Raw genomic sequence first — 22923 nt, 5'->3', positions numbered from 1 at the left:
CACTTTATGTGTTTCAGTATTAAAAGAGAACAGAAAAGTCCCTAACATTCCATAGAAAGATTATCAGTATTTTCCTGAAAAAAGAGTAATTTCATGTCAAAGAGAAATATGGTTTTTCTGTAGATTGATTTCTTCTGTGGAGGGAGAGGGAATTCAGAATTTATTCATACAATTTTGAACTTCTTTTGCCTTAGGTTAATGTTTTCGAATATTTAGGAGAAGAAGTTAAAATTTTAATTTAAAATATTTAATTTTGTTAACAGACCCTAAACAATGTTTTCGATGAATGTAATACTCCTTTAAAATGTGAAATGAAAATAGAAGAGAAAGAGAATTCTGGTGTTTACACTTCTCAAAATCAAAGCCCAGAATTACAAGAGTATAGATACGAAGTTCAAGGTAAAGAGCTTACTATACTGTTGAACAGTATTTACTTTGCTTAAGTCAATTGCTTATAAACTTAACTTTAATCACTACTTAATTATAGATAAGTTTTCTTAGTATTTTATTTTTAGCCATGAAATTTATATTTAATATATTCTTTTCATCTTTATAGTATAACAATCATATTATATAGATAAATTAAATACTTGCTTTTCTTGTTTTTCTCCTCAATTTCTTTATTCCAGTCTACTTTTTAAAATTCTAATTCTTAGTGCTAACTGTTCTAACTGTAGATCCTAATTTTCAAAAATTAGAGTTTACTAAGCTTAAATGAATGATTTATAATTTTAACAGCAGATAAAAATTGAGAATTAAGATAATTAGGAAACAACCTTTGCCTGGTGTGGCGGTGCACATCCTTGATTCCTGTTTTCATGCTTGGGAGGCAGATGGACCTCTATAAGTCCTTGGCCCTCTGGTTCTGCACTGCCTTTTCAGGACAACCAGGGCAAGGCTAAATATAGAAAGGGATAACTTTCTTCATATAAATGTGGTGTTAGTTTTGAATTGATTGGTGTTCCCTAACAGATTCGTGTTCTCAGTGTATTTGTATAGGTCATGAACAACCTGCTAATAAATAGCTACAGAAACCAATGTGTCTTAAGATAAAGTTTTCAAGTTAATGTCATACCAGTTACTTCATAGTAATAATTCTTAAGCTTTTTATTACTAAATGTATAGGTTTAGTTACTACCCAATATGTTTCTAAATTTCTAAGTAAGTAAATCATGTTTTTAAAAGAGGTAAACTTGTACTGTGAAATGAAATTAATTTAATTGTTTGTTTTTTTATTCAGACTTTCAAGAAAACATGCAAATCCTTCTCAGTAAAGTGACGGAAGAATGCAGCAAGCTCCTGGTTCTGCAGACACACTTAGGCAAGGTCTGTGGGATAGAGAATATGATATCTGTATTTGTTTTACTACCTGCTGGTCTGTCAATCAAGAAGTTCTAAAATAAGTGAACATGGAGAGGATGCTAGAAATACTAGATCATCTTTATGTGTGTATTAAGAGCATTTATATCCTAAGCTGAAGAAACTTCCAGAATTTGAATAATATGTACCTTCCTGAGATGAGTTTTTAAGTCATGATACAGTGTAAATGGATGTTAAATGTTGAAGTTTGAAACAATTGTTGCATAGATGTCTTTGCTTTTTTTTTCACTGGAATTTAAACAAAGGCACACAATAGGACTGTAGCATATCACTAAGCTACACTCATAGACTGTTATATGTGGTATTCTTTAAGGCATTGGGTCTGTCTTTATATGCTAAAGAAGATAATTAGTTGTTTGGAACATAACTGATACCACAATTAACATTATTGAACTCTGTCTTTGTGTACTTTTGTTGGTGTGCCCTCTGATGGGCCAGGTTTCTTCATCCCACTGCCTTCTGTGGGGGTGGGGAGCAGGCTTTCTCTGTGGTTCAGCTAGCACCTGGCTGCTGACTGCTGGCTCTGCCCCAGCCCTTCAGTCCCATACTGGCTACAGCATTGTGTCTGCTCTTAGTAGAGTCACTTGATACATTTCGATTTTTTCTGTGTGAGTGTTAGATCATTCTTAGATTGTGTGCCAACTCACCTGAGCTTAGGAGTCCACAGTTTTCCATCAAGTAGCAGATAGGCAACCTCCACGAGTTCACACAGACCACTTTGTTTTTCTGTAGCTGTGGTAACCCACAGTTACCATTCAGGCAGGCCTATATTAGCACAGAGAGCTATTTACTAGTTAGGTTTTCTAATTACTGCCAAGAGAAAAACTCAGACACCTCAGAACTGCTCTCTTACTTGTTCTGTGCCCATTGGGTAATGAGTGGATTTAACGCAGCAGGTTAGCCATTGTCCAGACATCCCACGGTCCATCTGTGTCATCCTGACTGCGGTACATTGCTGCATAACTTTAATAGTTGTTTCCGCCAAATGAACCCCCAAACTTCTGTGCTTTGTTGCATTCTCTTCCTTCTGCTAGGGTACCTACTTCTTCCATACTTCTTGGCTTGTTCCTATTTCCTGTTACTGTTAATTTAAGTATTACTTTTTGTGTCTTCTCTGACTGCTGTCCTAGGCTTAGACATCTTCCTCTGTTCCTCTGAACCTTCTCTTCAACCTAGATACCTGGTTACCCTTTTTTCAGTTTCAGTGCTCTCTCTTAAAGCACATTTTTATCACAAAGGCTTACTCGGTGTTTGTGAGTTGAGTAAATTTTACACTATAAAGTTATATTATCTGGTGCTTTTATTTTTTCCGGGGAAGTAGTAGGTAAGATTCTCCTGTTTAAATATACTTGGGTTTGGAGAATGATTCAGTTAGGTCCTTCTCCTGCAAGAAGAAGACCTGATTGTAATTGTTTTTCCAAACCCATGTAGAAGGTGGGTTTTCTGTAATCCCTGTTTTGGGGAGGTAAAAGCAGAAGGATCTCTGGGGCTTGCTGGCCTAAAAGTCTGTCCTAATTGGCAAGTTTCAGATGGATCAAGTAACAGTTTAAGAAACCAAGGTAGATATTGACAGAGGAAAATACCTGATACTGACTTCTGACTTGTATGTACATGCACACCCCATATAAATACATATACATGCACAAATACACACATATATACACGAAATCTCTCTCTCTCTCTCTCTCTCTCTCTCTCTCTCTCTCTCTCTCTCTCTCTCTCTCTCCCTCTCTAAGTGTGGTACAGGACTCCTTATATAAACAGTAGAGACCAGTTGAAATAGCCTCTTGGAGCATAGCTTTTCTTGTAACTCACTGAGTTTCATCATATGCTCTATCTGTCTAGTCTGACAAGTCAAGACTCTTTTCCCAGTTTGATTAAAGCCCCTTGTAATTTAGATGTTGTTTATTTAACTAGCTTTATTTAGCTCTTTTCATCCAGTTTAAGCCCCTGACAACAAGGTCATTGACTTTACTCCTTAAAGCATAGTCTTCTCACAGAACCTTTCCAGAAAGCCATTGTTATAAATGATTAAGACCAAGATCAAGTCTGAGTTCTTCCTCAGTCACTCAGACTCACTGAGTCTTTCTTCTGTGCCCCTGTCATGACACTTAGACCTCACACATGTTGCTTCTCCACTAGTCTTACTTCCTCAGTGAGTTAATAAGTTCTGTGAGGTCCGATATACTCTGTGTGTGTCTGTGCTTACACACCTTTAAGCTGATTTTGTAATCTTCCTCTGCCTGTCTCAAAGTTGGACATGCAGGTTCTTAAATGTTTGAAGAGTGCATTGTGTAATAAGCAACATACCTCTGCATAAACCCAACATCCAGAGGTAAATATAAATTTTGTTGTCAACTATTGATAATAAAAATTTGATGCTTGCTGTGAAAATTGAAAGGACTTTCAGTTCAGATTTCTGTGAAACGTGATTTTTGAAAGTGACTGTTCCTCTGGATTTAAAAGAACATTGCTCACACAGTTCCACTCCCATGGGTATGACAGTGAGGCATTTTGTCAGAGGAGACAAAGGGTTTGACTCAGAGCAGCACGGCTTTAGTAGATTAAAGAGCAGACCTGATACAAACAGCTCTGATTGGTTTAACGTAGATGTCCAAGTCCAGGACTGTAAACTCACATCGTCGTTCTGTTTTCAATAGATCAATGAACAACAAACAGATGGTGTGACGCTGGAGTTTGCTGAGGAGAATATGGCGGAAGAGGAGGCAGGTCTTCTGTCAGGTCGTTCTCAGAGCGGCTTACAGAACGCGGGCAAGTTTCAAGTTCATAACACGGAATTGGGTTTTCACACTATGCATTTATACATTCACTTTTTTTAACTTGATGACTTGAGCGTTCCACAGTCATCTTCCTGTTCAGTTTTCTCATCTTTAAAGTGAAGAGCCAAGACTCCTCATCTCTTTGGGCTTTTCTCATGACTTGTAGCCTGTGTTTCTAAATTGCTTTAAACATAACGATGTAAAACTTCCAGATTTAGTGCTACTCCAGCCTTGAGGATGGAGCGATCTTGGCTCAGCTGGCTTTCTGTTTTCATTCACAAGAATGAGCGCAGCCGCAACCCGTGTCATCACTCAGAGCGGGTTTTAAAGAGATAGGGGTACTTTCTGTACACACAGCTAAGTAAGTTTGCGTTCTACCGAGAAACTTGTACCAAAGCGTGCTTTGATTCTGTTCCTGTGACACAGATGTCAGTCATGAGAGCAAGGTGTCTTCTCTGCCATCGAGTGAGAAAAGCAAGGAGTATGAGAGGCAAGTCCAGGAGTTGCAGAGCCTCGTGGCCGCAGGACAGATGCAGCTGAAGGAAACCGAAGCAAGCTACAGAGCAGAAATTCAGTGTTTGCAGAAAAGACTTCAGGCTGCCAGTGAGGCTACAGTTCAGCCAAGGTATGCATGCGCTGTCATTCATGTATGTCCTGCCATTCAACCAAGGTATGCATGCGCTGTCATTCATGTATGTCCTGCCATTCACCAAGGTATGCATGCACTGTCATGCAAGCATGTCCAGAGAGGCTACTTTAAGACTAAAATGTCACCTGAGCAGAGAGATAAGAATTTCAGCACATCCTCCTATGCCTTTGAGACAGGTAAAATAAAGGTGAACCAAAGACGTCTTACTATTGGAGTTTTACTTGCATCGTTATAATGTTGTTATTCTGCAGGATTAAATCAGACAGTGGGTGTATTTCTTGTGTATTCTGGACCTTGCTTCACGGTTTTGATCCGGCCCATCCCTTAGCAGTGTGAGGTAGGACGTACCACTGAGTTTCCTGCACTTAGTTGCAGTGTGCGGATGCTGTCCAGTGTCTGACTTCCAGTGCTCCTCTCCTAGTTTTCTTCCTCGGCCGGCACCCCTCCCCCTTTTCTCACATCTGTCTTCTAGTCTGACAAGTACCAGGCTCTGCGCTTACACGCAGACTGATTACTCTAACCCTCCTCCAGTCTGGGCTATACGCTCTCAGCTCAGCACCGGCACTTCCATCCTTAACATTTACGGCAGACCGTGGTGCTCAGTGCTCCTCTGTCCTGCACAGTAAGTCCCGTGGCCTCCCCGACTCTTCTCAGACTGGATTCTCCTCTTGCTGACGTGTCCAGTCCACTCACTGCTGTCAGTTCCTCAGGGAGAGCATATTGTCACGAGTTCTTTGCTTACCTGAAGTGAATCAGTATTGCCTCTGATAAAACTATAAACCTTCGGGAGGAAGGGGAATTTGGGTCATTGTAATTCCCTGCACACAGTAGGTGCTCAGTTGATACTTGAATGTTTTATAATTTGCTTTGGAAGTGTGCTTGAACCTGTAACTGATGTTATAACAATTCAGTGATGCTTTCTCTAATGTGCGAAGAAAGGCAGGATGGGTCTGGGGAGCATTCCTGAGAATGCAGGCTGCTTTGCCTTTTATGCATTTGGGCTCATACCACCAGCCTACTGCCCTTTCTTACATTTTTAATTAATAACTTACTATTATCAAAATAAAAAATGAAAAGAATTTGCTATTGTCATTAGACTCAAAACAGTTTAAGAAGTCTAGAGTCTTCATTTAACAGCTTTTAAAAAAATATTTATTTATTTATTATATATAAGTACAACGTAGCTGTTTTCAGACACACCAGAAGAGGGCATCAGATCTCATTACAGATGGTTGTGAGCCACCATGTGGGTGCTGGGAATTGAACTCAGGAGCTCTGGAAGAGCAGTCAGTGCTCTTAACCGCTGAGCCATCTCTCTCTCTCCAGCCCATTTAACAACTTTCTAAGTGACCTCATACCAGAACCTTCTTAGACAAATATTTGAAATTGAAAACCTGTGAATTTTAGAGCCATTTGTCCTCTGCAGTAACCTTTGCTGGCCCTGTGATCAGGGACAAATTGTACCACCTCTAAGTAGTAACAGATAGCAGTAGCTTCCTTTAGTATCTTGAGGCATGAATAAAACAAATTGTGAAAGGTGTTGAATAGGTACTTTGGAAGGGGTCAGTTGTACAAAGAAGTTTGAAAGTTTCTGCAGAGCAGTAGAAGTTATCAGCAGGGCAACTATCCAGCCAGTAGAGGGAGAGGAGCCTTTACCCTTGGGGCTAAGTATCCAGAACTGACAAAGAACTGCAAACGTGTAACACCAAAGCTGCAAAGTAACAAGTGGGCTAATGAAATGAGCAGATGATTCTCAAAAGAAGAAACACAAATGGCCAGTAAGTATTTCTGCAAGCACTCCACATCCTAATCTGCTAGGAAAATGCAAATTAATGATAGTCTACCTTACCTTAGGCAAAATGGTTGCTATCAAGCAGTTGAATGACAACTCAATACTGGCAGGGATGTAAGGACAGAGGAATCCTTCTTCATGGATGGTGGGAGAGCAAACCGGTACAGCCATTCTGGAACTCAGTATGCAGTTCTCTCAGAAATTTAAAACTAGAACTTCTGCATGACTCAGCTATAATTCTGGTCATACACCAGAAGCCTCCATATTCTGTCTCAGAGAAACCTCCACAACCATGTATATTGCTACCCTAATCATAGCAAATATTAGAACCAGCCCAGATGTCCATCAACAGATGAATGGGCAATCAGTATATTTAACAATAAAATTTCATAAATTTTATAAATAAAGTGAAATTATAAAATTTGCAAGAAACTTAATGAATCTGGAATGCATAATATTAAGCATGGTGGGCCAAGCTCAGCTAGACAAAATGTTCTTCCTTGTATGTAGTTAAGCTTGTAATGGCTCTGTGTGTGTGTGTGTGTGTGTGTGAGAGAGAGAGAGAGAGAGAGAGAGAGAGAGAGAGAGAGAGAGAGAGAGAGAAAGTGTGTGTGTGTGTGTGTTATGTAAGGCTTAAAAAATTAGAAAGGAAAGCCCAGCAGTTCTGACACACACCTTTAATCCAAAAATACTCAGGATGCAGAAACAGATGGATCTCTGTGGGTTCGAGGCTAGCCTGGTCTACAGAGTGAGTTCCAGGATACCCAAAAATAAACAGAAGAACCCTGTCTAGAAAACAAAACCAAACAAAAACATTAGGAGACTGAGAGAGTAAAACACGTTACTGGGGAAGATGGAGGAGGGACAAGGAATGCATTGGACCTTGAAAGCAGAAAGGAGGCAAGGAGGGGAAAGGGCTTCTGTGGAAGGCTGGGTGTCGGAATGTCAATGAGGAGAATCTGCTAAGAGGCAGATTTTGCTAGAAAGTGCCAGGATGATACTGAATGTGTTAAATATGCCAACTTAAAAATAACTTTTTAAAATTGAATGAGATGTGTTAAAAAGTAGCTTTTCTTGGATATTTTAATATAATTGTGCAGTTAGCAATTATCTGCAAGTAATTAAAAGACAGTAATGGTTGGGCTTGTAACCTAGTCACCTGCATTTTGGAATTTAAGCCCATGTTCATTGCACATTTCTGTAATGTTGCTCAGTAGAGTACCAGGAAAATAGACAAACACTGGTTGCTGACAGTCATGGAGGCATACTGTGAGGAAAATACTGTGATCCCGTGTTGCTTGGCAGAGAATATGGAACACGACTGTGTTTATATAAAGGGTGAAATCATACAAGAAGGGACCAATGGATGCTTCCGTCTTACAGGGTAGCTGTGAATTTAGTGCTGTAAACTGGTCTTCTCCAAATTGAAATAGGTGCCAATAAAGCTTCCAGAATGAGGTGACGGTCGGTGAAGCACCAGGGTTCGAGTATTACACTTAACAGCAGTAAGACTCATATCATAGGTGATGTAGACGGAAGTATCAAAGGCACATTTGTCATGTGTGATACAGTGGCACGGTTTGTACTCCTGAGTATCTGAAAAGGGCTAAATGTTATGAGAGGTTGAGTTAGTAGAGCTGGCCAGTGACTTTTTATGTGTTCAGTTTTAGACAGAGAGAATGTGAGAGAGAATAGGAGAAAAAAGAATAGAGCAGAGAAGAAATTGAAAAGGAAAGTTAGAACGGAACAAAGAAGGCAGTATGGATATACTTGACTGTGGATTATGTAATTGTATTTAAGAGTGAAAATTATAATTTTCTCCCTTTATCTTTTCCTGTGTTCTTAAATGTTCATGTTGCTTCATTTTTATTACTCAAGCTAAACATTTTAGGAAAAAAAATCATAAATTAGTGTATGCCCTTTGAACACGTAGAATAGAGACATAAAGGTGAACAATACACAGATATATTAAAGACAGCAAAGCCTAGTGTTGCTGTGTAAAGAAGCTGTCTTCTCTCCTGCCGCTGCACCTAGACCCACTGCAGGTTCAGGGGCCATTCTGACTTCCGCTGTGTGTCTTCTTCCAGGCTTTTGAGGGGGGTTATAAAACAGATTTTATTCTTTATTAAAGTTATATTTGATAACTTTATAAAATTAATGCCTATAGATATATATTTTAATATATTTTATAGAATGGCATACAGTGTATTTGTTGATCTAGAAAAACACGCTTTTTACTTTACATTACCTTTAAATATAAAAGTTAGACAGAAACCTGACTTAAGTTACAGTGTCTATAAGCCTTGGCTTACTGGTTTGTGTTTCCCAGTCCGTGTGTGTGCTATAAACTTGGGATTAATGATGACTCAGAACTCTTAATACCTCCACCCTCTTTTATTTTTCTTTAGCGTATCCACTGATTCAGTGTCTAAAGGACCTGGTGCCCAGAAACCGGTGTACTGTAGAAGCTGTGTAAGGGAGTGTGTGGACGGGGCAGCAGAGGTATCACATTTCTTGCCTTTATTTTTAAACCAGTAAATACCCTGGTTTTTCTTACTGCCATTTTTATGAATGTGATTTGGTAACTAATTAAACACAAAAGATTTAAAATATTTAAAGAAACTTGCATTATTTTCTTAGCACAGAGGAAACACAGAGAAACAGTAAATGTGAGGAGTTTCTTTTTTGTTATCCAAATCTATTGTCAATTTAAATTTTGCCCTGATTTTTTTTTTTTGACAAAAGTATGGTTCCATCCTTTCCCCTGTTCCTTTTCACATATCTCCCCCCATGCGCCCCTCTTACTTCTCAGTCATGACCTCTTTCTTTATTATTGTAGCATATGCCATTTGATGCACACACACACACACACACACACACACACACACACACACACTATGTGTAGGGATTGAGCTTCAGCCCTGATTTTCCTACTGTAGGCCATCTTTCAGGGCCACGCCTCCTGTCACCCCAGGCCACACAGGGAGACACCCTGCTTCAGATCTCCAGCCACAGAGCCCTCAGCATCACTGCATTTAGAGGAGATAAAAGTCAGTGTTCTTCCTCATTCTATGCATCAAGCCAATTTCTGCATCTCCTGTACTCATAAGGATCTTTTGTTTGGATGAAATTCACATTTTTGTTCTGTGTGTGAGATGCGGTCAGCACCCAGGCCCAGCAGGGGTATCACATGCAGAAAAGTCAAACATTAGGCCAAGAGAGAGAAATTGAGGAGGTGCTAGAAGGAAGAGATTTCTCTGCCTAGTGGCAGTTTTTTCTCAGTTTTTTTTCATCTGAAGAAGAGGACCAGGGAGCCCATACCTAGAGGTCAGAAGTACTGAAAGTTCCAAGATGTCCCAGGTTCTAAAGAAGGGCCTCATAGCAAAACAAGCCCGAGCAAACGCTGTGAGGCTCAGAACCCGTTTCAGGCTACACTGCTGCCCCTGTGGAGATGGCCTGGAATTCTGTCATAGTGACAAGTCTCAGAAGCTTCCACATTTGACGTCTCAAACTCAAAGCAAATGTGAGGTGCCTGAAACTCAGGAAGAAAAGGCAAATGTTAGTCTGTGCTTTCGGTTCCCGAGGAGCCCTGGCTTGTGGAAGGAGAAGATGGGGCAGACAGCCAGATGCCGCAGACTGACCTTGGAAGCTGTGGGCACTGCAATTCCTGCATGCACTGTCTCGAGCATGCTGCGGCCCTTTGGACCCTCTCACGTGTAAGATCAGCACCATGGAAACATTGCTCACCGGGACCCAGAGCCATTGGTGTGCATCTGACAGACAACCAGGGCGTTGTGTCGCACTGTGACCATGTAACACTGTAAATTCCTCCACTTCCTCCTAGCCACAGCTTCAGGGACCATTTTCTGACCCGTGTGAATGAGTCATCAGGGAAGATCATGATAGCTCTAAATTTATGGGCTGGAAAGCTTAGTCATAGTTCAGAATCGTACAACGATGTCATCTACCTCGAACACACTAATAATCTGTCTTCATGGAGGTGAAAGAGCCATTAGCAAAGTTTCTATGTTCAAAGTTTCTGATGATGTGTATCCTGTGGCAGTAGTACAGGCACACATGGCCTTTGGTGGTCCCATATAGCCTGGGCCACCAGCTGAGGACCTGTGATATGCAGGGGACATTCCAGCTTCCGAATGCTAGGACCCCACCGTAGGAAGCAGAGCAGGGACTTTTCCAAGAGGGCCTAATGGGTTCAGGTACGAGGTAAGGTTCAGCACATGGGGGGTCTCCCTCACCCATCTGGTCTCAGGCCACGTGCTTGGCCTACAGCTCTGTTCCTTCTGAAATACACTGGAGATGGGGCAGAGTAAGGGGCATCACCAGCATGTCGGTCCCTGTGCCATGAGCCTCACTGATACCCTGGAGAATAAACTATAAAAGCTATTGAAAGCAACACCAGGGCTGGGAGTGGACGGCACTGGGGGAGGGAGGCAGTACCTGCAGAGCTCATTGTCTGCACCAGGCCAGGGTAGGTATAGTCATTTTGGAGCAGCAACAGAATGTGTGGATAGAGAAGCTGCGCACCACCAACAGGAAGCCCGGTGAGGAGGAAGGTGTCTTGGACCAGGAGTACAAGGGCTAATTCAGACAGAGCCTTCTGCAGCAGCAGCAAACGCAGCAAGAGAAGCAACAGAAGGCCAAACCATCCTCACCGGTACATTTGTCCCCTTAGCCTGAGCCGCCTGAGATGACTCATAAAGCACAGGAGACGGCCGAGCAGGCCAAGGCACTTCAAGGCTGAAGACCTGAGCTTGCTGATCCCCAGAGAAGCCATAGTAGAAGCACAAAACTCACTCCCACAGGCTGAGTTTTTTGACTGACTTATACATGCGCACACACAAACTCAAAAAGTAAACACATGAAAAACAAAAATTACCCATTTAAAAAAGAAATTCACACAAGTGTTAAATACTTGGATGCTAAGAATGTGTTTATGTTTTTAAAAATGCCTATGTTTGTTATACTGAGAGAAATGTATTCAAGTTTGTGGAAAATTGGGCCATATAAGTAAATACCAAAAAGAAAAAAAATTGACCAAGAAATACAATTACAGCTTAACATTTAACTTAGGAGATACTTATAGATTCATAATCTTATTTTAAGTTCCCTTAACCTGTCTTATAATTAATTATAAGTATACAAATATCTTTCTTTTACAGTAGTAAGTACAATATAGTAGAATTATTAGAATTGTTTTTAATTAAAAGTAATAGAAATTTACTTTCTGTTAACAGTATCCAGAAGTTTGCTAAGAAGTACTGTTTTAGAAACATTTTGAGGTTAAGAGATTAAAAATAGGTGATAATACATGTATTTTGTTTTTTCATGTAGTTTTCTGATGGACTTGAAGTGAAGCAGGAAACAAATATGGTTAAGTTGTTGGAAAAACGGTATCAAGAACGCTTGGAAGAAGAAATAGCTAAGGTGGGTGTACAGCAGATGTGGAAGGTGGTCTGTCTGTCCCTTGGAGCTTTCAACAGGTAGATTTTATTGATGGTGTGTAATCCATTTTACATCATAAGTTTCCTATTATGATTTACTTTAAAATCGTCAGATAGTGGTATCAACTATAAATATTTTGCTTGGTTTTCTTCTTTTTAGACAGTGTCTTGCTTTTTAACCCAGACCAGCCTCAAACTTTCTGCTTCCACTTCCCAAATTTGGCACCACCACACAGGACACTATAATTTCAAGTGGAACGTCCTGTGGATATTATTGGTCCTAACATTCTCTGTGAATAAGTTTGGCCTTCCTTAAAAATGGTTGAAGTTAGGACAGGAAGGCAGTTGGTCTGGTCCTCAGAATATCTGTCACCTCTGCCCAGATCGTTGTGTGTGGAGGCAGCTTTACCAGGAAGAAAGGGCAAAGAGCTCAGAGCCTGGCCAAGTGAAGGAGCCCAGCCAGCGTGGCATTTGCTTGTCTTTGGCTCTTCAGTTACTGGTCTCAGAGCACATCTTTTAGACTCTTGAGTATTACCCATACCATAGGTTGCCATTATAGTGTCATTTATTTTGTCTTGGTATTTCCTTTAGAGTACATGCATTCATTTTTATTTTACTGTTGGAACCATTGAATTATGAGTTATTTGCTCCTTAAAATAAAGAACTGTGGAGGTGTTAATGTTAGATGAAGACCCAGGCGGTCTCTGGGCTGTGAAGACTTTCTCATTTGGTGTGTGAGCAGAATAAATAGTTCTTGGTGATCAAGGTGAAAGTGAGTCATGGTTTGTGTGTACATAATTGTGTGATTCTTCCAAAAAAGTACTTTGTACCTACAAAGATTCTCAGAATGTTACATCAGGGTCTCAAGGTTAACATGAGATTTGCTATTAGACATGGTATACTTTAAATTTGTGAAGTTCAGGGACATTCTTCAGCTTATTAAATCAGTTTTCTCGGTGTAAAAAGAGACATTAGTAATTCTCATGAGGATCAGATGGGCCACTGTGTATACAGCATGTGCAGACCAGGTGGTGCAGAGAGTCTCAGTCACCGGAAGCAAGGGAGGACGCAGTGAGCCCGAAGGAATCACAAGTCTGTCTCGTGTTGAGCCACAGTGTAGATGCTTTCTCCCATCAGCATTTATATTTATCTTCATTGTCTGATTGATTAGATTTAGAATCACCTACGAGGTTGCTGAGGTTGGGGGTGTTTGAGGATATTTTCAGAGAGGATTAACCACAGACACTCTAGATGTAATCGTATGGGCTTGAAGCCCAGACATGATAGCAGGTGAAAAAGGAGAAAGTCAACCCAGTGTACAGCATTTTTTAAACGATGCTTTTGTAAATTATTTTCCTTTTCTGTTTTGTATTTTTAATGTAAATAAATGAAGATGGAGGCCACATTCAATTCAGGGAATTAAAGGAAAAGCCACTTTAAAGGACTTGACCATTTAGCTTAAACATGCGTTTTGCTACATTGTCTTTTTTTTTAACTAATTTCTTTCTCTGTTCACATCTGTTACAATGGCATACATTCCAGGTGACAGCCTAGAACATTACCATATCTATTTTTCTGGGGTGTCATAGCCACCTAAGAGGTCTAATTTTGTAGGTGAGGTGAAGCTATGAGATTTATGGGACAGAGGCAGGTGTTTAAAGGGCTTGAGTTTTGTCTATAGTGGAACATAATTTGGTTCGAATCTCTGATTTAATATTGACTAGATATGGCCTTTGATAGGTTTCTAATTGTTTTACACTAAAACTTTGTGGGCGTATGGGTTTATACTACAGTTATTCTTGAAGTTAGTAATAGAGTTTGAGTTCTAGACAGGGCCATTCAGATACAGCTTTTTGTAAGAAGAGGAACTGAAGAATGCAGACCCCAAACCTGCCTTCTGTCATCTTATTTACTTTGTGTTTTAGGGCCATATCATGTACTCCGGTTTAACATTTTTCTTACTTTCCTTTTTCATTATATTGGGCCATTAATAAGATCTACCTCACAGCTTATAGTGAATATTGAATGAAATAATACAATTTTTTAAAATTGAACAACTTTATTTTTAAAAACAAAGATAAATGTACATCTTTTAAGCATTTTTGCATAAAAGTATACGAATACATTTTTGTCAGTACTTGATTTTTTTAAAGGTTTGATAGTATGCATTAAAATCTTACTAGTTACAATGAGCATAAAGTACATGTAAAACAAGATGTAACCTGGAAATAGTCAAAGTTTTCTTGGTGTGTAAAGATTATGCATAACGGTTTTTCATTTTCTTTTTTGTAATAATACGAATTTTAAGAAGTGAATGTTTCTATTATTCTTGGTGGAGCAATTATCAGCATTATTTCTATTAAAAGAACTAAACATCTGTAGAACTTAGCATCTGGAAAGAAGTAGGCTAGTCACAACCATGTTCAAGACAGATGAAATTAGAGCTCAGTTGTTTTGGCGAGAGCACAATTTTTGAAAGCTGAAAACCAGGTAGAAAGATTCTGACCCCAGGTATGATCTCCTTTGGAGTCGGTGACAGCAGCTGTAATAACTACAGAAGGTCTGTAGCTGTAGAACTTGATAGAAGCTATGGAAGCATGTGGTGCTCAAAGGCTCAAGGACTTGCCAGAGTTTTGAAGTACCCATGCATGCCAGGGGAGACTGACAGTGATCCAGGGTCATAATTTTAGTAGAAAATCAGAAATAGGTAATTCTCTTCACCCAGTGCTTGCTTTAGGAAATGTCTTATGGGGAAGTAAGAAAGGATGTGTGTAATGATGTAGTTATGAAGGTTCTATCATAGTACTGCTGAGATAGGATAATGGAGCCACACCAAGTGCACTGGTGTTCTTCTGTAATTCCAGCCACGGAAGACTGAGGCAGGAGGATTACATGTTCATGGCCAGCTTGGGCTGCATAGAAGTCTGAGATCTGCCTGAACTTCATAGCATTATTCCAAGAACCAAACAACAAAAACGTGAAATACAATTTTACATATTTACCAATAGAGAATTGAATAAAAGAATATATATAAAATCTGTGTGACCAAATTCATTGGCTATTTTAATGAAATACATTTCTTGACTCAGAGATATATTTACTATAAATAAGCTATGACCAAGCCATAATTTAGAATATGATCACATTTTTGTGCTATTTTACCTGTACCTGTTCAAATCTATATGCAAAGAGAAAGAAAAGAGCTTAGAAAGTATTTACTAAAAGTTCATAGCAAATTTTCTTGGAAGAAAGAAATATTAAAGCTTTTATTATCTAGACTATTTTACTGAATGCTTTTTGGTTTTAGAAATTTTTTGCTTTTTTTTTTAAATTAGGAAGACTGTACCATACATGTGTGGACAGTTTATTGTAGAGAGTTTATTCATGACTTTATTGTAGGATTTTTTTTTTCACTTAAAACCATGAGGCCAGGCTTTTTTCTTTTTATTGCAAATAGATTTTTCTCACATAATATATCTTGATTATAGTTTGCCTGTCTCTACTCCTCCCCGTCCCTCCACACCTACCTACCCATCCAGATCCACTCTTTTTTTGTCTCAGTAGAAAACAAACAGACTTCTAAAGAATAATAATAAAATAATAATATGATAAATTTGATAAGGTAAAATCAAAAGCTAACCGATTGAAATTGGACAAAACAAACAAACAGGAGGAAAAGACCCCAAGAGAAGGCTCGTTCCCACACTCAAAACCCCATAGAAACACTGAACTGGAGGCCGTAGGGCATATGCAAAGGACCTGCTTCAGTTGCCGTGAGTTCATGACTTAGAAGGGTTTTTTTCTTCCTGGTGTCCTCCATCCCCCCTGGCTCTTACACTTTCTTTCTTTCTTTCTTTCTTTCTTTCTTTCTTTCTTTCTTTCTTTCTTTCTTTATCTATCTATCTATCTATCTATCTATCTATCTATCTATCTATCTATCTATCCATCCTTCCTTCCTTCATTCCTTCCTTACTCACTTTATGTTCCACTCACTGCCCTCCTCCCAGTCACCCCCTTCCATAATCCTCCCCCATCCCTGGGTACCCCCTTCCAACCTTGGCACTTCAAGTCTCTGTGAGGCTAGATGCTCCCTCTCCCACTGAGGCCAGATAGGGGAGCCCAGCTAGAAGATATCCCACATCCAAGCTACAGCTTTTGGGATAGCTCCCACTCTAGTTGTTGAAGACCCACCTGAAGGTCAAGCTGCACATCTACTACATATGAATTGGGAGGCCTAGGTGCAACCGGTGTATGTTCTTTGGTTGGTGGTTCAGACTCTGAGAACCCCAAGGGTTCAGATTAGTTGACCCTGTTGGTCTTCCTGTGAAGTTCCTTTTCCATTAAGAGTCCCCAGATTCTAACCATTGTTTGGCTGTGGGTGTCTGTATCTGAGTCAGCTGCTTGGTGGAGCCTCTCACTTGTCTTTAAGCATAACAGGATATTATTAATAGTGTCAGGGATTGATACTTATCCATGGGATGGGTCTCAAGTTAGGGTAGTTATTAGTTGGCTATTCCATTAGTCTCTATTCCATCCCCCATGCTTGTATTTCTTATAGATAGGATAGATTTGGGGTTGAAAGCTTTGTGGGTTGGGTGGTGTCTCTATTGCTCCACTGGGGTTTCTCCCTTGCTGCAGGAGATGATCTTTTCAGGTTCTATATCCCCAATGTGGTTGAATCACAGCTAAGGACACCCATATTGACTCTTGAGCACCTCCCCTTCCCCAGGTCCCTGTTTCTTCCTGGAGATGCCCCCTCATCCTGTCAGTTGCAGATTTCTATTCATTCTCATAGCCATTCAGCCATCTCTCCTGTTCCTCTACACCTGATCCCCAGTCTCCTGTCCCCTTCTCCATCCTCCTCTCAGCTCTCTCCCTCCATCTGCCTCTTATGACTGTCTTATTCTCCTTCTAAGTGAGACTCAAACATCCTTGCTTGGACCTTCCTTCTTGTTTAGCTTCTTTGGGTCTGTGGAGTGTAGCATGAGTATTCTATATATTATGGCTAATATCCACTTATAAGTGAGTACATACCATGCATGTCTTTTTGGGACTGGGTAGCCGTACTCAGGATGATATTCTCAGGTTTCCTCTATTTGCTTGCAAAATTCACGATGTCTTTGTTTTTAGTAGCTAAATAGTATTTCATTGTGTAGATGTGCTACATTTTCTTATCCATTCTTCAGTGGAGGGATAGGTTGCTTCCAGTTTCTAGCTATTATGAATAAAGCTGCTATGGACATAGTTGAGTAAGTGTCTTTGTGAGTTCTTGGAGCATATTTTGGGTATATGCTCTGGTTTGGTGTAGCTGGGTCTTCAATGAAAATGAAGGCACAACAGACTCAAATATATGGGATAAAATGAAAGCAGTCCTAGGAGGAAAGTTCATAACACTAAGAACCTCCTTAAGAAAATTAGAAATTTCTCATATCAGCAACTTAAAAGTATACCTGAAAGCTCTAAAGAAAAATAAAAAAAGAAGCAAGCTCACCAAATAGGAGTACAAGACAGGAAATAATCAAAATCAGAGCCGAATTCAATCAGAAATAAAGAAAACATTACAAAGAGTCAATGAAACCTAGAATTGGTTGAGTAGATCAATAAGATACACAAACCCCAAACTAACCAAGGACAGAGAGATAGTATACAAATAAGAAAAATCAGAAATGAAAAGGGAGATGACTAATACTGAGGAAGGTCAAAGGATCATATCATTAGGTCTTACTCGAAAATCTGTAAAACTTGAAAAATCTTTAAAAAAATGGATGATTATTTAGACAGATAATGATTACCAAAGTTAAATTAAGATTAGGTAAACTATTTAAGCAGCCCCATAATCCCTAATGAAAAAGTAGTCACTGAATGTTGCCCAATCAAAACCAAAACAAAATGAAACGAAAAAACAAAAAAAGCAAGCAAGCAAGCAAGCAAGTAAACAAACAAACAAACAAACAAACAAACAAAAAACCCAAAAACCAAGGGCCAGGTGTTACTGGTACAGAATTCTACCAGACTTTCAAAGAATAGCTAATTCCAATACTTCTCAAACTATTGCACAAACTAGAGACAGAAGAAACACTGACAAACTCATTCTGTGAGCCCACAGTTACCCTGATACATAAAGCGCTCAAAGGCAACAAAGAGAACTTCAGGCTAATTTTGTTTATGAATATTGAAGTAAAAGTACTCTTATACCAAATACACTCTAACCACATCCAGGAACACATCAAACACAACATCCATCAAGATCAAGTAGGCTTATCTCAGGATTGCAAGGATGGTTCAATATATGAAAATCTGTCAAAGTAATCCACTATACAAACTAAAAGAAAAAAAAAAAACAAAACAAAAAAGCCTTTGATAAAATCCAACACCCCTTCATATTAAAGGCATTAGAGACATCAGCGATACAGGCCACATATCTAAACATGATCAAAGCAATATACTGCAGGCCAATAGCTAACATCAGACTGAATGGAGAGAAGCCTAAAGCATTTCTACTAAAATCAGGGACAAGGATGCCCACTCTCTCCCTATCTATCCAATGTAGTACTTGAAGTCCTAGCCAGAACAATAACACAACTAAAAAAGATCATGCTAATACAAATTGGAAGGAAGTAAAAATGACCATCTTACCAAAAGCACTCTACAGATTTAATGCAATCCCCATTGAAATTTCAACACAACTTTTTATAGATCTTTAAAGAGCAATTCTGAACTTTATATGAAAAAAAACAAAAAACCCAGGATAGTCAAAACAGTCCTAAACAATAAAAGAACTTTGGGTTGAATCACCTTTCTTAACTTCAAGCTGTATTACAGAGCAGTAGTGATAAAAACTTCATGGATTTGTACAGAAACAGACAGGTTGATCAATGGAATCGAATCAAATATCCCAAAAATAAACCCACATACCTATGAATACATGATTTTGATAATGGGGCCAAAACCCCCATTGGAGTAATGAAAGCATCTTCAACAAATGGTGCACTAACTGAATGTTTACATGTAGAAGAATGAAAATAGAGCCACCCTGCACATAACTCATGTCCAAGTGGATTAAGGACCTCAGCATAAAACTTACGATTCTAAATCTCAAAGAAGAGAAACTAGGAAATAACCTTGAATGCATTGGAACGGAAGAAAAGTTCCTGAATAGAACACCATTGATTCAAGCTCTAAGCCCAAGAATTGATCAATGGGACCTCATGAAACTGCAAAAGTTTTGTAAGGCAAAGGACACCGTCAATAGAACAATTTGGCAGTCCACAGATTTGGAAAAGATCTTTACCAACCCTACATATGATAGATAGTTAATATACAAAATTTACAAAGAACTAACTTAAGAAGCTAGACTCCAACAACCCATTTAGCCCACTTAAAGAATGGCTTACAAATCTAAACAATTCTCAACAGAGGAATCTATTAATGGTCAATAAGCACTTCAAGAAATGTTCCAAATACTTAGTTTTCAGGGAAATGAAAAACAATACAATTCTGAGATTTCATCTTACACCCATCAGAATGGCTAAGATAAACCCCAAGAGATAGCACATGCAGGCAAAGATGTGGAGCAAGGGGAACACTCCTCCATTGCTGGTGGGAATACAAACTCACACAACTACTTTGGAAATCAATTTGGCAGTTTCTCAGGAGACTGGGGATAGTTCTACCTCTTATACTCTTTCTGCCCTCTTTGGCAGAGTTTCTTGACTTCTGAGTGGAGGGATTTGATGGAGCAGATCTCTGAGTGTTCCGAAGTTTCTCATTCGTCATGTAAGGTCATCCTGGGGGGCTCTGTATTTGTTCCCACCTGTTGCAGGTGATGGCTGAGCAAGGCACTGATGATGAGCACAGCAGAATGTCTAGGAACCATTTTATTGCCACGGGTTTCATGTTATGTTGTTGCTGTTGGAGTTTTGTTGTTGTTGTTTTAGAACTTGGTGTTATCCAAGTAGGCTGTGTAGTCTCAGGTTCTTGGTCCCCAAAAAGTATTGGGAATGGGTTGATGCCAGGCTTTTGAAAATGTATGTAGCCTTAAGTAATAATTTCCTTCTTCAATTCCAGCTCCTGGTTAAGAATTGTTTGTTTGTTTTATTCATTTAGGCCATCGTATCCATGAGTATAGCATTTGCTCAACAGACTGAACTCTCTAGATTACCTGAGGGGAAAGAAAAGTCAGAACAAGCACATGCTGTATGTTCTCAAAGCGAACACCACTTAAATGACATCACATCACAGTGTCAAGTTGGTCTTCAGACTTTTGAGGCAACTGGCAAGAATTTAAAAGAAGAATTTAAACCACTTAGCAAAGAGTTAGGAGAATATAGACAAGCAGTTTCTTTGTCTAATCATGATGAGCTTGATGATGTACTCAAGTCAGAAGAACATGGACTAACTATTTCGGAAGAAATATTTTCCAAAGATGAAACATTTATAGTGAAAAAATCTGTAAGTATGACTACTGGGGTATTTTTTAAAAAGCAAAAAAAATTGTAAAAACAGAAAATGGTTTGTTCACTATGAATACATTATCAAAGGTGTCACTTAAGAAAGAAGACAGTGTCAGGTCATCTTGTTTCCATATGACTCACATTGTGGTTTATTAGTAATAAAGCACATAGTTAAATGACAGTAACACTAATTAAATAAAACATGTCTGTTTGCCCTACAGACATTGTACTTACCGGGGAGGTGGCTATAGGACATACTGCTGTCCCTAAGCCTGACGCCCAGAGTTAAATCTGAGGCTCAAGTGATGGATAGAGAGAACTGATTTCCTCTAGTTGTACACACACACACACACACACACACACACACACACACACACACACACGTTTACCCAGAGAGAGACATGTGTACTCACATACAAACATTCATCCATTAAATAAGGATGTAATAAAAGCGTGGTATTGAATGCTTAAATAATAAAATTCTGTAAATTACAACAGTCTTAACTTTGTTTCAGTTAAAGATTATCCTGTGATTTGGCAAATCTGTGACTGAAAGATTTATTCAGTTAAATATGAGAACATACAGGAAATCACCACTTATTTAAAAGAATAATTTATTTTACTCTCTAGGTCCTGATTCTCTTTTTCTTTATGTACTCATAAATAGACACATTTCCTCAACTGTTAACTGTTTTTAAATGGATAGAAATAAATCCCACTTTTGCTAAAATCATTTGAATTCAAATTTACTATTATATCTTACTCAAGAGGATAGTCAAATAAAATTGCTGTCTCTTTAGGAATATACAGCCTACGAGATGTCCATGAAAATCTCTTTGGTTTCCAGCAACTGTGGTGGGAGAATGACTTAATTATTGTCTTTCTAAGGATGCTCATAGGATCCTTTAATGAGGTGATTTGTTCTGAGTCACAGAAAATATGTGATTGTCTCTTATGAAGAAATTCTCTGGAATGTTATATAACTGTTGAATAATATACATTTAATAAATAAAACGTGCTCTTTCCTAAGTATAATTTTAAGATAAAAAAATCTTCATTTCCTCCCACAAAATGTCAAAAACAATAAGAGGGATTATTGGATATCTTTACTTTTCTCCTTTAGAATTATAGTTTAGCTAAACTTACTGATAGATACTTACATCCTGAAAAACAACACACCGTGTTTAATATTGATTTGCAATTGTGTTTAAAAGAAATACCTGTTTTTAAAAATTTAGGCTTTATTAGTGATGATAAAAATTCAGGGGCCCTATGGCTGTAATAGAATTGCTTTCATATTCAATGAAAATATCAATAGTGGCAAATTTTCGCAATTCATGGGTGGCCGAACTTTTTGTTTTTACTCATAAAGATCCATGATGAGGATATGGATACTTCTAGACAGCTCTTCTTAAATGAACAGTTGGAAGATATGCGTCAAGAACTTGTCCGACAATATGAAGAACATCAGCAGGCCACAGAAATGTTGAGGCAGGCCCACATGCAGCAGATGGAGAGACAACGAGAGGACCAGGAGCAGCTACAAGAGGAGGTCAAGCGGCTCAGTGAGCGGTTAGCCCAGGTTGGTATTGAGAGCCCTCCTCTCCCCGGTAAAGTCTCGGTACGCTTGATGGAACTGAGTAACCTTTTCTAAACTTCAAATTTATTTTGCTGGGTCTACGAATGGTTACAGATATTACCATTAGAGTCACGCCATCTACAGTTGACCCAGAGTCACAGTGTTGATCGCCATGCAGTCATGTATGTAGTTTCCCTTCTGGATCGGAGAGCAAAACGGGAGTCATTGCGCTGGCACAGGGAGACGCAGAGGATGCTCAGCAGAGGCACGCCTCAGTTAGGCCGCCTGCGCTGCGGTGCCCGACGTGTAGTTCTCTCAGCCCGGAGGCGGGCTCACCTCTAGGAGCCCACCAATAGCACACGTTCACTCCGCTATCTTCAATCACCATGGGAATCACAGTTGGAAATCTGGGGTGGCACACTTCTTTTCATTGATTTGAAAAATGCAAATTTATATAACATTCTTAACCCCTTCTCAACTAAATTTACATTTTCTTTGGTATTTGGGAGCTATATTCTTACCGGTTGCTATATAAAATATACTTGCAAAATCATTGCAGAAAAGCTTATATGAAAACTCTAAATTTAATTTTGAAAACTAAAAGGAAAAGTAGAGAATTATTGACTGGGATTCCTTCAGATATAAAATAATGGCAAATTTGAAGTTGGAGCATAAAATCGGGATCATTTCAAAATTCAATTTTGCTTTTCTTCATTGTATTTTGTGAATTCAGACTACTGAATTTTCAATGCAAATTTGACATAAAAGTATTAATTAAACTGTACAAATCCCTGGATTTTATACATTTAATTAACTTTTTTTTTAAAG

At 39.0% G+C, this 22923-nt stretch overlaps 1 protein-coding gene across 7 annotated transcripts in view; it reads left to right on the top strand.

The window, feature by feature from the left end:
- Positions 1–22923, top strand: part of AKAP9 (A-kinase anchoring protein 9) — a 137072-nt gene that overhangs the window by 38167 nt on the left and 75982 nt on the right. For 6 of the 7 annotated variants that reach the window (XM_080936101.1, XM_080936100.1, XM_080936099.1 and 3 more), the window contains exons 11-18: positions 264–399; positions 1241–1326; positions 4041–4152; positions 4587–4785; positions 9010–9103; positions 11954–12046; positions 20170–20514; positions 21889–22098. In XM_080936101.1, coding sequence (XP_080792227.1) covers positions 264–399; positions 1241–1326; positions 4041–4152; positions 4587–4785; positions 9010–9103; positions 11954–12046; positions 20170–20514; positions 21889–22098 — 1275 coding nt within the window. The remainder of the gene's footprint in view (positions 1–263; positions 400–1240; positions 1327–4040; positions 4153–4586; positions 4786–9009; positions 9104–11953; positions 12047–20169; positions 20515–21888; positions 22099–22923) is intronic. The other variant, XM_080936102.1, reaches the window with a different exon arrangement.

Source organism: Micromys minutus, assembly GCF_963924665.1.
Source record: "Micromys minutus genome assembly, chromosome: 23".
Lineage (NCBI taxonomy): Eukaryota > Metazoa > Chordata > Mammalia > Rodentia > Muridae > Micromys > Micromys minutus.
Note: the sequence above shows the minus strand (reverse complement) of the source record. Positions and strands in the feature narration are given on the sequence as shown.